Source organism: Hesperophylax consimilis, chromosome 14, assembly GCF_061612785.1.
Source record: "Hesperophylax consimilis isolate HC1 chromosome 14, BYU_Hcon_1.0, whole genome shotgun sequence".
Classification (NCBI taxonomy): Eukaryota; Metazoa; Arthropoda; class Insecta; order Trichoptera; family Limnephilidae; genus Hesperophylax; species Hesperophylax consimilis.
The window spans coordinates 2,683,254-2,697,945 of NC_142849.1; the positions used below are offsets into that span (position 1 = coordinate 2,683,254).

Genomic DNA, 14,692 nt, shown 5'->3' on the forward strand with positions numbered 1-14,692 from the left:
AGGACAGCCCCCGTCCCACAATCGAGGACGATCCACGAATGGCGGCCCTTATTGCCAGACAATCTATGGCCAAGGACCTGCCTCCATTCTTTGGAGATCCACTGGAGTGGCCCACCTGGAGGGCTCAGTTTAACCAGTCTACCTCCACATGTCGGATGACCTCCAGCGAAAACTTGATCCGCCTACAGCGGGCCCTCAAGGGGAAAGCCCGAGAAGCCGTCGGCCCCCTTCTGATGGACCCTGCCCAGGTTCCGGAGATCCTGGCAGTCCTGGAGCAGAGATTTGGAGGGACTACTTCACTCGCTGCTCTGATGCTGGACAAAGTGAAGAAGCTGCCCCACCTCACAATTGAGGCCTCTCTGGAGGACATCGCAGACTTCTCTGGCACAGTTCAAAACCTGGTGGCATCACTCCGCTCCCTCAACAATGATGGCTATCTGACGAATCCAGCGCTGCTCAGTGACATCGCGGGGAAGATGCCGCCCACCTTGCGGTTGGCGTGGCTGATGGAAGTGCGGCACTACGAGGCCTCCGCTACCATCTGCCAGTTTGCCGCCTTCCTGAAAACCGTCGCGAACGCCATCCCAAAGTCCGGTTTGGTTGACCCCGCGAGGTCCCGCCCACGCCGTGAACATTCGTTCTCAATAACGGAACAGTTTTCGCGAAAAAACAGTGCTCAAAATCGTGAAACATGTGACGAAAACCGTTTAGAGAACACGTCTGCCGCGTCAGAACAGTTTTGGCGAAAAAACGGTGCTAAAAAACGTGATACCTGTGAAAGTTTCATCAATATGTCTGCCGCGTCAGAAAAGTTTTCGCGAAAAAACAATTCGAACAAAAGTGACACTTGTGACAACAGTTTAAACACGTCTGCCGCGTCAGAACGGTTTTTATCGCGGGAAAACAATGTTTACAACAACAATTCTAGTGAAAAACAACAGTTCGCGCAAAATAATCGAAAGCCCCAAAATTTGTCTGGTAATAATCGAATGCCCCAAATTTTGTCTGGTAATAATCGAGAAAATAATCGAAGCGGGGAAAAAGTGCAAAACAGTTACTGTGAAGTTCGCGAGTTCGATAACCGCGCCGGGTGTGTCGAGTGTGGTGAAAATGGCCACCAACTCAGCAAATGTCGCACTTTCGCCGCGAAAGAATTGAAATATCGTTTTGAAACAGTGAACGACGCCGGTTTGTGCCGATTGTGCCTCAATGGCAAACATTATACAAAACAGTGCAAAGTTAGTGAATGGTGCGGCGTGGGGGAGTGCAGATCCCCCCACCACCGACTTCTTCACAACTATAATAACAATCGTGATAATGACATTACTGTGGCAGATGTTCACAATATGTGACGCCACACCGAAAGTGCCGTGTTAAAAGTGGTTGGAGTCATATTGTCGGGCCCGAAGCGGCAGATTAAAACCTTTGCGCTTCTGGACGAGGGCTCAACAGTCACCCTTATTGACGCCACCACAGCACAAAAACTCGGCACAACCGGACCTACCCGTGAGCTACGACTACACGGAGCAAAAAACATGTGCTCAACAGACTTGACGTCCCGCCGCGTGCCAATCACTCTACGCGGCGCCGGAATCTCTGATGAGTACGTGATCAAAGCAAATACCATCCAGCAGCTCAGCCTTCCTGTCCAGAGGTACCACGGTCGCTACATCACCCCCACACTTCTCATCGGGCAAGACAATGCTAACTTAATTGTCTCGAGGGAAGTGCGCGACGTTCGTGATTCTACGCGAATATTATCACGAACGGCGTTGGGGTGGACCACCCATGGCGGAGGGACCTCTGGACATGTGAATGAAGCTACCACATTGGCCATACGAGCCACACTGTCACCCAGGCGCACTGCCGGGAGGCATTATACAGTGCACCATGGACCATCTGGCCCCGTACCGCGAGCACCTCTGATACAGGCGGCCGTACGAGGAGTACCAGCTGGATCTGTGCCAGCACCTTTGCAGAGAAGACCACCCAGGCACCATGCCCGGTGGCATTCTACCATGCCCCATGGACCATCTGGACCCGTACCGCGAGCACCTCTGATACAGGCGGCCGTACGAGGAGTACCAGCTGGATCTGTGCCAGCATCTTTGCAGAGAAGACCACCCAGGCACCATGCCCGGTGGCATTCTACCATGCCCCATGGACCATCTGGACCCGTACCGCGAGCACCTCTGATACAGGCGGCCGTACGAGGAGTACCAGCTGGATCTGTGCCAGCATCTTTGCAGAGGAAGCCACCCAGGCACCATGCCCGGTGGCATTCTACCACGCCCCATGGACCATCTGGCCCCGTACCGCGAGCACCTCTGATACAGGCGGCCGTACGAGGAGTACCAGCTGGATCTGTGCCTGCAAATGGTACGAGAGAATCAGTCGGCCCCGCGAAAGGGTCTCCCAGGCACATTGAAGTAAGGCGCCAAAACGTTGGCCTTTCTTCAACTGTGGCAGAAACACTGCCCGACATCAAGAAATTCTCCTCATTTAATCATCTTATTCAAACTACCTGCCGGATACATCGTTCTATTAAAAGGTGTCGTGGAAAAAGCCACGAACAACCTGATAATCATTTAAGAACCGATGAAATCAAGGAAGCAGAGGCCCGATGGGCAAGAAAATGTCAAGAAGAGACATTTTATCATGACATAAATGCGCTCCAGAAAGGAGATCCACTACCAAGTGACAGTAGGCTCAAAGCCTTGAGCCCCTTCCTTGGACCTGACGGCCTACTGAGGATGAACTCAAGAATACGAGCCCTCAGTAACGTGCCCCAAGCAGTGCGGACACCTATAATTTTGGATGGTGATCATGCATATGCACGACTTCTAGTGAGATATCATCACCAGGAAGCCGATCATCCGAATAAGGAGAGAACAATGGCTGAGGTGCGAGGCAGCTACCATGTGCTGCGACTGCGAACAAATATTCGCAAGATCGCCCACAACTGCCCCACCTGCAAGATGCGCAGGAGCAAGCCAGCCCCCCTTCTGATGGGGCCCTTGCCGCCATCAAGGCTAGCCCACCATGTTCCTCCATTCACCCCTGCTGCAGACGGCCGAGTGAGGACCGCCCGGATCCAGACGAGCACCGGATTTTACGTCCACCCCGATGTGAAGCTCGCTGTAATCCTGCCGGCCCCGCCTACCGATGCAACATCAACAGTACCACCAGCCCAGCACCATCCCAGAGGGACTGGCCGCCGCGGGCTGCAACGTACCAACAAACGTCCTATTTTTTAGTTCAGCATAGCTAAACGGGGGGAGTGTAACGGACGTAGTTGACCATATTATTTAATTTCATAAAAATTGTTTACTTTTATAAAATGTCCCTACTCCACGCCACTGGAAAAATCACCACTCCCCGCCACTGGTCATTTTATCCAGTTTTCGGCCCAAGCGGCTTGAAAACTTTGTCTACGAACGGCATCGATACCGCGTCGCCGGCTTACCTGCCGCGTAGATCGATGTCCAGCATTTTTTCTATGTAAATTTTACATAGAAAAATCAATTTTTAAACATTGCAAATATGTATATTTTACTTGTTCATCCCCTCGGCGGTAGTCAAATAAACACTATTTTCGATATACTACCGCTGAGGAGATATTAAAAAAGCTGTTTTTCACCCATATGTAAACCCATTTTTGAACAATATTTTTTACCTTTTTTGCGTGTACAAAAATCCAGGAACCTCGTAGCATAGTGAATCTTATCTCTTTCTGAGCGCTATGTTACGGGGGACCTCGGAAAAATACTAACTTAACATGTTTTACAAATTTGATCGCTTGAGATCATTTTTACACATTTATTTTACAAACATTTCTTATTTTTTGTCGTATCTTGGCAAACAAAAAATCTAGTTGTCAAGATACACATTCTCATAACTACTATGCTTTTAAACTATGTAATTGTCATTCATGTAAGCGTTCAAAATCTTTTCTAACTCGCAAATTTAAGCGACCACTATCACCATTGCTGCCGACAAAATGAATCTGCAACAGTTTGTCGGAGGCTATAAACTCATTGTTGGCGCGGGTACAACCCCCCACCACCTTTGGGCTCCTAGCCCAATGTCGGGCGCGAGTCAGGCTAATTAAATATAAGCAGCCACATAATTCAAAATAAATCAGTTCATCTTTACCACCAAAACCAAGCGTTTTATTATCTACAAGTGACTCCTGCCCAACATCTGCCTCACCTCGCCGAGTCTTCTGCTCCAAGATCTTCTGGTGTTACCTCTTCGAGACCAGCCGGCCCTCCTTTGGAAAACCGCCAACACCAGAAGCGAGCAGAGACGAAAGCACACCCAGTGCCCACCATTCACCAAGCCTGGGTGCGGGAGGCAGATTTCATCACAATATCAACTACAATCATCATCATCGGCCGTAAAGGAGCATTCTCATCGGTTGAAGACACGGTTTGGACCCGGCGCCTAAATCTACAGTCTTGTGCGGACTCCCGTCCAGTACACGGAGCCGTAAAGGAGCATTCTCATCGGTTGAAGACACGGTTTGGACCCGGCGCCTAAATCTACAGTCTTGTGCGGACTCCCGTCCAGTACACGGCCGATGATGATGATTGTAGTTGATATTGTGATGAAATCTGCCTCCCGCACCCAGGCTTGGTGAATGGTGGGCACTGGGTGTGCTTTCGTCTCTGCTCGCTTCTGGTGTTGGCGGTTTTCCAAAGGAGGGCCGGCTGGTCTCGAAGAGGTAACACCAGAAGATCTTGGAGCAGAAGACTCGGCGAGGTGAGGCAGATGTTGGGCAGGAGTCACTTGTAGATAATAAAACGCTTGGTTTTGGTGGTAAAGATGAACTGATTTATTTTGAATTATGTGGCTGCTTATATTTAATTAGCCTGACTCGCGCCCGACATTGGGCTAGGAGCCCAAAAGTGGTGGGGGGTTGTACCCGCGCCAACAATGAGTTTATAGCCTCCGACAAACTGTTGCATATTCATTTTGTCGGCAGCAATGGTGATAGTGGTCGCTTAAATTTGCGAGTTAGAAAAGATTTTGAACGCTTACATGAATGACAATTACATAGTTTAAAAGCATAGTAGTTATGAGAATGTGTATCTTGACAACTAGATTTTTTGTTTGCCAAGATACGACAAAAAATAAGAAATGTTTGTAAAATAAATGTGTAAAAATGATCTCAAGCGATCAAATTTGTAAAACATGTTAAGTTAGTATTTTTCCGAGGTCCCCCGTAACATAGCGCTCAGAAAGAGATAAGATTCACTATGCTACGAGGTTCCTGGATTTTTGTACACGCAAAAAAGGTAAAAAATATTGTTCAAAAATGGGTTTACATATGGGTGAAAAACAGCTTTTTTAATATCTCCTCAGCGGTAGTATATCGAAAATAGTGTTTATTTGACTACCGCCGAGGGGATGAACAAGTAAAATATACATATTTGCAATGTTTAAAAATTGATTTTTCTATGTAAATTTTACATAGAAAAAATGCTGGACATTGATCCACGCGGCAGGTAAGCCGGCGACGCGGTATCGATGCCGTTCGTAGACAAAGTTTTCAAGCCGCTTGGGCCGAAAACTGGACAAAATGACCAGTGGCGGGGAGTGGTGATTTTGCCAGTGGCGTGGAGTAGGGACATTTTATAAAAGTAAACAATTTTTATGATATTAAATAATATGGTCAACTACGTCCGTTACACTCCCCCCGTTTAGCTATGCTGAACTAAAAAATAGGACGTTTGTTGGTACGGCGCAGTCCGCGGCGGCCAGTCCCTCTGGGATGGTGCTGGGCTGGTGGTACTGTTGAGGCTGCATCGGTAGGTGGGGCCGGCAAGATTACAGCGAGCTTCACAGCGGGGCGGACGTAAATTCCGGTGCTCGTCTGGATCCTGGCGGTCCTCACTTGGCCGTCTGCAGCAGGGGTGGCATCAAGGACTCGACCGCGTGGCCAGCTGTTGCGGGGCATAGCGGGGTCCATGATGATCACGAGGTCATCCTTCTTGATGGGGATGACTGGCTGTTGCCATTTTTGGCGAGCAGCCAGGGTGGGGAGATATTCGCGGAGCCACCGTCTCCAGAACATATCAGCAAGTTGTTGGCTGATACGCCACTGGCGACGGAGGCATACCTCCTCATCCTGCCTGTCGTATAGTGACAGATGAGGTCGGTTTCCGGCTCTTCCCAGTAAAAAGTGGTTGGGGGTGAGGGGCTCTTCGTCCCTGGGATCCACCGAGACGTGTGTGAGGGGGCGGTTGTTTACAGTCCACTCGGCCTCGGCAAACGCTGTCCTCAAGGTCTCTTCGCGTGGAGCTCGTTCCAGCAAGATGGCCTTCAGGGCGGTTTTTACAGAACGCACCAGGCGCTCCCAAGCTCCCCCCATATGAGGAGACATTGGAGGGATGAAGTTCCATTCGATCCCCTTTGTTGACAAGTGATCCCTCATCCGGGTATCATTTTTGAGTGATTCGATGGCATCCTTCAGCTCGTTGTCAGCACCATGGAAGTTCGTACCATTGTCTGAGTACAGAGCTTTTGGTTGGCCTCGGCGCGCCGTCATGCGTTGTAAAGCCATGATGGCGGAGTCCGTGGTCAGTGAAGTTGTCAGCTCAAGGTGAATGGCACGAGTAGACAGACATGTGAAGATTGCACCATATCTTTTCTCCCGATGTCTGCATACGGTGACTTCCATCGGCCCAAAGTAATCTAGTCCACAGTTTGTGAATGGAGGAACATGGTGGGCTAGCCTTGATGGCGGCAAGGGCCCCATAAGTGGGGGGGCTGGCTTGCTCCTGCGCATCTTGCAGGTGGGGCAGTTGTGGGCGATCATCCGAATATTTGTTCGCAGTCGCAGCACAAGGTAGCTGCCTCGCACCTCAGCCATGGTTCTCTCCGTACTTGGGTGATTGGCTTCCTGGTGATGATGTCTCACCAGAAGTCTTGTATAGGCGTGATCACCATCTAATATGATCGGTGTCCGCACTGCTTGAGGCACTTTACTGAGGGCTTGTAATCTGGAATTCATCCTCAGCAGGCCGTCAGGTCCAAGGAAGGGGCTCAAGGCTTTGAGCCGGCTGTCACTTGGTAGTGGATCTCCTTTCTGGAGCGCATTTATGTCATGATAAAATGTCTCTTCTTGACATATTCTTGCCCATCGGGCCTCTGCTTCTTTGATTTCATCGCTTCTTAAATATTTATCAGGTTTTTCGTGATGTTTTCCACGACACCTTTTAATAAAACGGTGTATCCAGCAGGTAGTTCGAATAAGTCGACGCCATGAAGAGAATCTGTTGATTTCGGGCAGTGTCTCTGCCACAGTTGTTGTGATGCCAACGTATTGAGGCCTCACTTCCAGGGTGCCATCGTCAGGCTGAGGCAGTTTGCACCGTTCGCGCGGCCATTCTGCCTCGTCTGAGGTCAGGAAGGCTGGTCCACTGAACCATCGTCCAGAGTGCGAGAGGTCAGGAGTGTTGACGTCTCGGGTGCCGATGTCTGCCGGGTTCAGTTTGGTAGGGACCCATCTCCAATCTGCAATGCGGGTGAGCTCGTCGATCTCGCCGAGTCTGTTGGCCACAAAGGCGGAGTATGTGCGTGGATCTGTGCGCAGCCAGCACAACACTGTTGTCGAGTCTGTCCAGAACACTGTTCGCGCAATGTTGCTGCGACATTCTTTCTTCAGGGTTGCTGCCAGTCTGGCCGCCATGAGCGCTGATTGTAGCTCAAGGCGGGGTATTGAAAGAGGTTTCAGAGGAGCCACTTTGCACTTGCTGGCCAAGAAGGTGGCTGTGGTGTTCCCATCAATCTCCTCGGTATGGTAGGCGACCGCACAGCATGCCTGCTCTGAGGCATCACAGAAGAGGTGGAGGGTGACGAAGCTCTCTTTGTTTTGTAAGCAGCGCCGAGGTATGGCAACTTTGCAGTCTTGCAGAAGTCCCAGCCAGTCCATCCACCTTTCGTTGTGTTCAGGTGTGATGATGTCGTCCCATCCGATGTTGGATCGCCAAACAGCTTGTAGTAGTATCTTCGATCGGACTGTGAGGCAAGCGACGAAGCCCACAGGGTCGAAGATTTTCATAACAATGCTGAGCAGCTGGCGTTTGGTAGGCCTGCTGATCAGTTCAGGATCGGCAGCATCGCGAAATGCATATAAAAATCGATCTGTGACAGGATCCCACAGAAGTCCGAGGATTCTCTCGGTATCTGCTTCTCCGCTGTTTATGGTGATGGCTGACCTGGCTCGGTCTATAAGCGGGATAGTAGCCATCACTGAAGTGTCGTTAGAGGCCCAGTTTGTTAGGTGGAATCCTCCAGTTGACAGTACTTTGGCAACAGTAGTGATGAGTGCTGTCGCTTCAGTTTTGGTATCGACCGCATCCAAATAGTCATCCATATAAAACTTTGTTTGGATGGCGGCTGCGGCAGCAGGGAATAGTGCAGAATTCTCCTGGGCCACTTTGTTTCGCACGTACTGGGCGCTGCTTGGTGAACAGGTAGCGCCAAACATCATTGATGACATCATGTAAGTACGTGGTTCTTGTTGAGGTGTTGGTCTCCATAAAAACAATTGTGACTGTTGATCTTCACTTTTGATTTTCACTTGTAAAAACATCTCCTTGATGTCGGCGGCGAGAGCTATTTTTCCCTCTCGAAACCGGAGTATATTTCCTAACAATGAAGTCAGCAGGTCAGGCCCAGTCAGCAACTGATCATTGAGGGAGGTCCCTCGGCAGCGGCTGGCAGCATCAAACACCACACGGATCTTGTTTGGTTTGTTTTGGTTCACTACGGCAAAATGCGGTAGGTACCATTTGCGGGCAGAGGGTTTTTCTACCTCTTGATCCGTAAGTTCACGTGCGTGGCCTTGTGTTATAAGTCCGTTGATTTTAGCTGCATAGGCGGTTGCCAAGTCCTTTTCCTTCGATAATTTTCTCTCCAGAGACCACAGTCGTTTTAATGCACATTGCCGATTGTCAGGCAGTGTGATATTATTCTCCTTCCACAGAAGGCCGGTTTCCCATCGGCCAGATGTCAGTTGATGGGTTGTATCTTCCATCAGCTGATTTGCACGTACTATGTGCGCAGTTACACGAGAGGCGGACGTGATCCCCAATGAGTCAATCGCAAAATTGTGTTTGATGAGATCACTCATGAGGTCGTCTTTGTGGCTCTCCTCGCGCAGGGCCAGTGTTGTAGCCTCAGCTTCGTGTTCAGGGGGCCCTCCGCCATGGGTGATCCACCCCAACGCCGTCCGTGACAATATTCGCGTAGAGTCACGAACGTCGCGCACTTCCCTCGAGACAATAAGGTGTACATTGTCTTGCCCGATGAGAAGTGTGGGGGTGATGTAGCGGCCGTGGACCCTCTGTTCAGGAAGGCTGAGCTGCTGGACGGTGTTGGCCTTGATGACGTACTCATCAGAGATTCCGGCGCCGCGTAGAGTAATTGGCACGCGGCGGGACGTCAAGTCTGTTGAGCACATGTTTTTTGCTCCGTGTAGTCGTAGCTCACGGGTAGGTCCGGTTGTGCCGATTTTCTGTGCTGTGGTGGCATCAATAAGGGTGACAGTTGAGCCCTCGTCCAGAAGCGCAAAGGTTTTAATCTGTCGCTTGGGGCCCGACAATATGACCCCCACCACTTTTAACACGGCACTTTCGGTGTGGCGTCACATATTGTGAACGTTTGCCACTGTATTGTTATTTTCACGATAGTTCGGGTTGTGAAGAAGTCGGTGGTGGGGGTATCTGCACTCCCCCACTCCGCACCAGTCACTAACTTTGCAGAATTTGGTAAAATGTTTGCCATTGAGGCATACTCGGCACAATCCGGCACTTTTAACTGTCACAAAACGGGTTTTTATGTCTTTCGCGGCGAAAGTACGACATTCGCTAAGTTGGTGGCCATTTTCACCGCACTGAACACACCCGGCGCGGTTGTCGAACTCGCGAACTTCATCGTAACTGTTTTGCACTTTTTCCCCGCTTCGATTATTTTCTCGATTATTACCAGACAAAATTTGGGGCATTCGATTATTACCAGACAAAATTTGGGGCTTTCGATTATTTTTCGCGAACTGTTGTTTTTCACTAGAATTGTTGTTGTAAACATTGTTTTCCCGCGATAAAAACCGTTCTGACGCGGCAGACGTGTTTAAACTGTTGTCACAAGTGTCACTTTTGTTCGAATTGTTTTTTCGCGAAAACTTTTCTGACGCGGCAGACATATTTAAGAAACTTTCACAGGTATCACGTTTTTTAGCACCGTTTTTGCGCGAAAACTGTTCCGTTGTCGCGAGCGTGTGTTCACGGCGTGGGCGGGACCTCGCGGGGTCAACCAAACCGGACTTTGGGATGGCGTTCGCGACGGTTTTCAGGAAGGCGGCAAACTGGCAGATGGTAGCGGAGGCCTCGTAATGCCGCACTTCCATCAGCCACGCCAACCGCAAGGTGGGCGGCATCTTCCCCGCGATGTCACTGAGCAGCGCTGGATTCGTCAGATAGCCATCATTGTTGAGGGAGCGGAGTGATGCCACCAGGTTTTGAACTGTGCCAGAGAAGTCTGCGATGTCCTCCAGAGAGGCCTCAATTGTGAGGTGGGGCAGCTTCTTCACTTTGTCCAGCATCAGAGCAGCGAGTGAAGTAGTTCCTCCAAATCTCTGCTCCAGGACTGCCAGGATCTCCGGAACCTGGGCAGGGTCCATCAGAAGGGGGCCGACGGCTTCTCGGGCTTTCCCCTTGAGGGCCCGCTGTAGGCGGATCAAGTTTTCGCTGGAGGTCATCCGACATGTGGAGGTAGACTGGTTAAACTGAGCCCTCCAGGTGGGCCACTCCAGTGGATCTCCAGAGAATGGAGGCAGGTCCTTGGCCATAGATTGTCTGGCAATAAGGGCCGCCATTCGTGGATCGTCCTCGATTGTGGGACGGGGGCTGTCCTGAGCCCTTGAAGCTCTGATGGCTTCTGTCAGGGCGGAGGCCAGCTGAGCCATGGGACTGCCATCATGCTGAACCCAGGCTCTGGTATGTTGGGCCGTCTCATCCGCCGTAGGTTGGGGCGGGAATCTCGGCATGGAGCTGGTACTGGCTGTGGGCGGGCCATCTGGCCGTGCCGGCACGCCATACTCCTGTTCGCGCAGTGGTACGGGCGGCACATGTCCAGATGGTCCAGATGGTCCAGAGGGTCCAGGTGGTCCAGGCTGTGTCCATGGCACGTCCCACTGCTCCAGCAGTCCGGCAGGTGATCCTGGCGTCGGCGCTGGGTACCCCGGGTGGGGCAGAGGTACGGGCAGCACAGGGCCATGAGGTCCAGGCTGCACCAGTACTGGGCATCCCTGAATGGTCCAGGGTGCTGGTTGCGCAGGGCCTGCTGGCTCTTGCTGCGCTCGTGATGCGTACCTCTGGTCCACCAGAGGTACAGGTCCGGCTGGCACTTCAGGTACGGCTTGCCTCTGTTCTATCAGAGGGGTGGGCGGTACGGGGCCAGAGGGTCCAGGCTGCATCATGTTTGGCCACCCTGCATTGGGCCAGGGTGACGAGGGCGGGGGACCGGCTGGCCTTGGCTGCGCCGCTGCTGAGTACCTCTGGTCCACCAGAGGCACCGGGCTCGGTTGGCCGGGCTGCACCCATCCAGGGCTGTACCCTTGGAAGCGCCAGGGTCCTCCTTGGGCAGGATACCCTTCCAGGAGTACGGGTCCAGATCGGGCAGGCACTGCTGCTGCTGGTTCCTCGTACCTCTGGTCCACCAGAGGCACCGGGCTCGATTGGCCGGGCTGCGTCCATGATGGTGGTGACCTCTCCAGGAGCTTCGAAGGTCCAGGAGGGGCAGGGGCTGCTGCTGTTGGAGCTGATTGAAGAGCTGCTTTAAGTCTCTCAATGTGCTCGGTTTGACTGCGAAGCTGTTGTCGCAATGACTCCATCGCATCCTCTTGAGATGTGGAGGGCGGTGAGTCATGATGTGCAGGTGGTGCCATGTCAGGAGTAGTGCTGGGCGTGGGCATGGGGGTTACGTCAGGCGTGACGTGAACCGCAGCCGTGGCCTGAGACCCAGCATCCAGGGCATCTGCAGATGGTGTTGAGGATCCATCGTCTTGGATCCGGCTCGACCGTAAAGTTGGAGACATCCTGGTTGAAGGCGTGTGAGAATCCGGCTCGGAGGACCACTTGTACTGGACGGGAGTCCGCACAAGACTGTAGATTTAGGCGCCGGGTCCAAACCGTGTCTTCAACCGATGAGAATGCTCCTTTACGGCCGATGATGATGATTGTAGTTGATATTGTGATGAAATCTGCCTCCCGCACCCAGGCTTGGTGAATGGTGGGCACTGGGTGTGCTTTCGTCTCTGCTCGCTTCTGGTGTTGGCGGTTTTCCAAAGGAGGGCCGGCTGGTCTCGAAGAGGTAACACCAGAAGATCTTGGAGCAGAAGACTCGGCGAGGTGAGGCAGATGTTGGGCAGGAGTCACTTGTAGATAATAAAACGCTTGGTTTTGGTGGTAAAGATGAACTGATTTATTTTGAATTATGTGGCTGCTTATATTTAATTAGCCTGACTCGCGCCCGACATTGGGCTAGGAGCCCAAAAGTGGTGGGGGGTTGTACCCGCGCCAACAATGAGTTTATAGCCTCCGACAAACTGTTGCATATTCATTTTGTCGGCAGCAATGGTGATAGTGGTCGCTTAAATTTGCGAGTTAGAAAAGATTTTGAACGCTTACATGAATGACAATTACATAGTTTAAAAGCATAGTAGTTATGAGAATGTGTATCTTGACAACTAGATTTTTTGTTTGCCAAGATACGACAAAAAATAAGAAATGTTTGTAAAATAAATGTGTAAAAATGATCTCATGCGATCAAATTTGTAAAACATGTTAAGTTAGTATTTTTCCGAGGTCCCCCGTAACATAGCGCTCAGAAAGAGATAAGATTCACTATGCTACGAGGTTCCTGGATTTTTGTACACGCAAAAAAGGTAAAAAATATTGTTCAAAAATGGGTTTACATATGGGTGAAAAACAGCTTTTTTAATATCTCCTCAGCGGTAGTATATCGAAAATAGTGTTTATTTGACTACCGCCGAGGGGATGAACAAGTAAAATATACATATTTGCAATGTTTAAAAATTGATTTTTCTATGTAAATTTTACATAGAAAAAATGCTGGACATTGATCCACGCGGCAGGTAAGCCGGCGACGCGGTATCGATGCCGTTCGTAGACAAAGTTTTCAAGCCGCTTGGGCCGAAAACTGGACAAAATGACCAGTGGCGGGGAGTGGTGATTTTGCCAGTGGCGTGGAGTAGGGACATTTTATAAAAGTAAACAATTTTTATGATATTAAATAATATGGTCAACTACGTCCGTTACACAAAATGTTCAACTCACTGAGTTGATACTAGGAAATCAAAAACTGATGATCTTTTTACCAACGGTGTTTGGATGTTAGTAAAGGGAAGGAACTATGTTCATATATACATTGTTATAATAAGTTAAATTTTTATTATTATTTTTCGGAATAACTTATTGAGTAAAACCTCAAATTATAATATTTAAATATTGAAGACAATATTAGTGATTTTTAAACGCAAATCTGAAACAGAAAAATCAGAAAAGGAAACGGTCACATCTGGGACTCGAACCCAGGACCCTTGTCTTTCCGGGACAATGCTCTAGTTGCCAATAAAAATGTGCGGTGAAAAAAATGAAGACAACGAAACAGAAAAATCAAATCAGAAAAGGAAACGGTCACATCTGGGACTCGAACCCAGGACCCTTGTCTTTCCGGGACAATGCAAAGATAGTTGCCAATAAAAATGTGCGGTGAAAAAAATGAAGACAACGTTGGTAGTTCTTATTCGAAGTATGATACAGTTAAAAGTGACCGATGAGGATAGGGTCCCATTAGCGCAGTTGGTAGAGCATTGTCCCGGAAAGACAAGGGTCCTGGGTTCGAGTCCCAGATGTGACCGTTTCCTTTTCTGATTTTTCTGTTTCAGATTTGCGTTTAAAAATCACTAATATTGTCTTCAATATTTAAATTTTTATTGTTTTTGTTTTTTTACTTAGTTCAAAATCTCTATTATTTTCTATTCTTTCAAAAAGAGACGTTATATTGCTTTCGTGCTCTTAGTTTAAATCTCATTTTTATTATTTTCTTTTGTTTTTGTCACACATGTAAACCAATAATGATACAAGAACTACCTTATTTAATTATGTACTTTTATGGTAACTTTATATATATATTTTTTATTTTGTGGAAAGTAACCATTTTGTGATTTGACATATTGATGAAAGTAAAACAATTACTTTGTTTATAGCCACGAAATTTTATGTATTTAATTTGTTATTGCCAACCGGTTTCGCTTAGCACGAAAATCTTCAGGGTACAAAACTAAACCGGTCGGTAATGACAAAATAAAGAAACGAAATTTTCATGAATATTTTATTTATTTATTTTTATGATACATTTTCATTTTATGTTGTATCTACGTCACTGTATATATTTATACAAATATATTAAATTATATCCATAATATTCATACAACAGGATGTCTATAACCACGTAAATAAAATTGAACAAAATTATTTTTTTTTAAATCACTACACGATAAATACAAGCTTTCGCTATTCCAAAATAAAATAGGTATAAAAATTATTGTGTGTCGCACCATAAATAAATTCTTTGTGAAATAAGTGAACACGCAATGAGT

The 14,692-nt window shown here is 48.9% G+C and overlaps 1 protein-coding gene across 1 annotated transcript; it reads right to left on the reverse strand.

Moving 5' to 3' along the window:
- Positions 1-5,719: 5,719 nt before the first annotated feature.
- LOC149417778 (uncharacterized) lies at positions 5,720-12,106 on the reverse strand. Its single transcript, XM_089639851.1, has 2 exons — positions 10,297-12,106; positions 5,720-9,459 (listed from the first exon to the last, which is right to left on the reverse strand). The coding sequence occupies exons 1-2, from the start codon at positions 12,104-12,106 to the stop codon at positions 5,720-5,722; spliced, it is 5,550 nt and encodes a 1,849-aa protein (XP_089495977.1).
- Between the last annotated feature and the right edge of the window lie 2,586 nt (positions 12,107-14,692).

What these genes read in the sequence shown, in the direction of transcription:
- LOC149417778 (XM_089639851.1), bottom strand. Translation starts at nt 12,106, where the DNA reads ATGTCTCCAACTTTACGGTCGAGCCGGATCCAAGACGATGGATCCTCA. An exon ending in CGCGAGGTCCCGCCCACGCC is followed by an intron (nt 9,460 to 10,296) that starts GTGAACACACGC and finishes TGTGCTCAACAG; the next exon opens with ACTTGACGTCCCGCCGCGTG.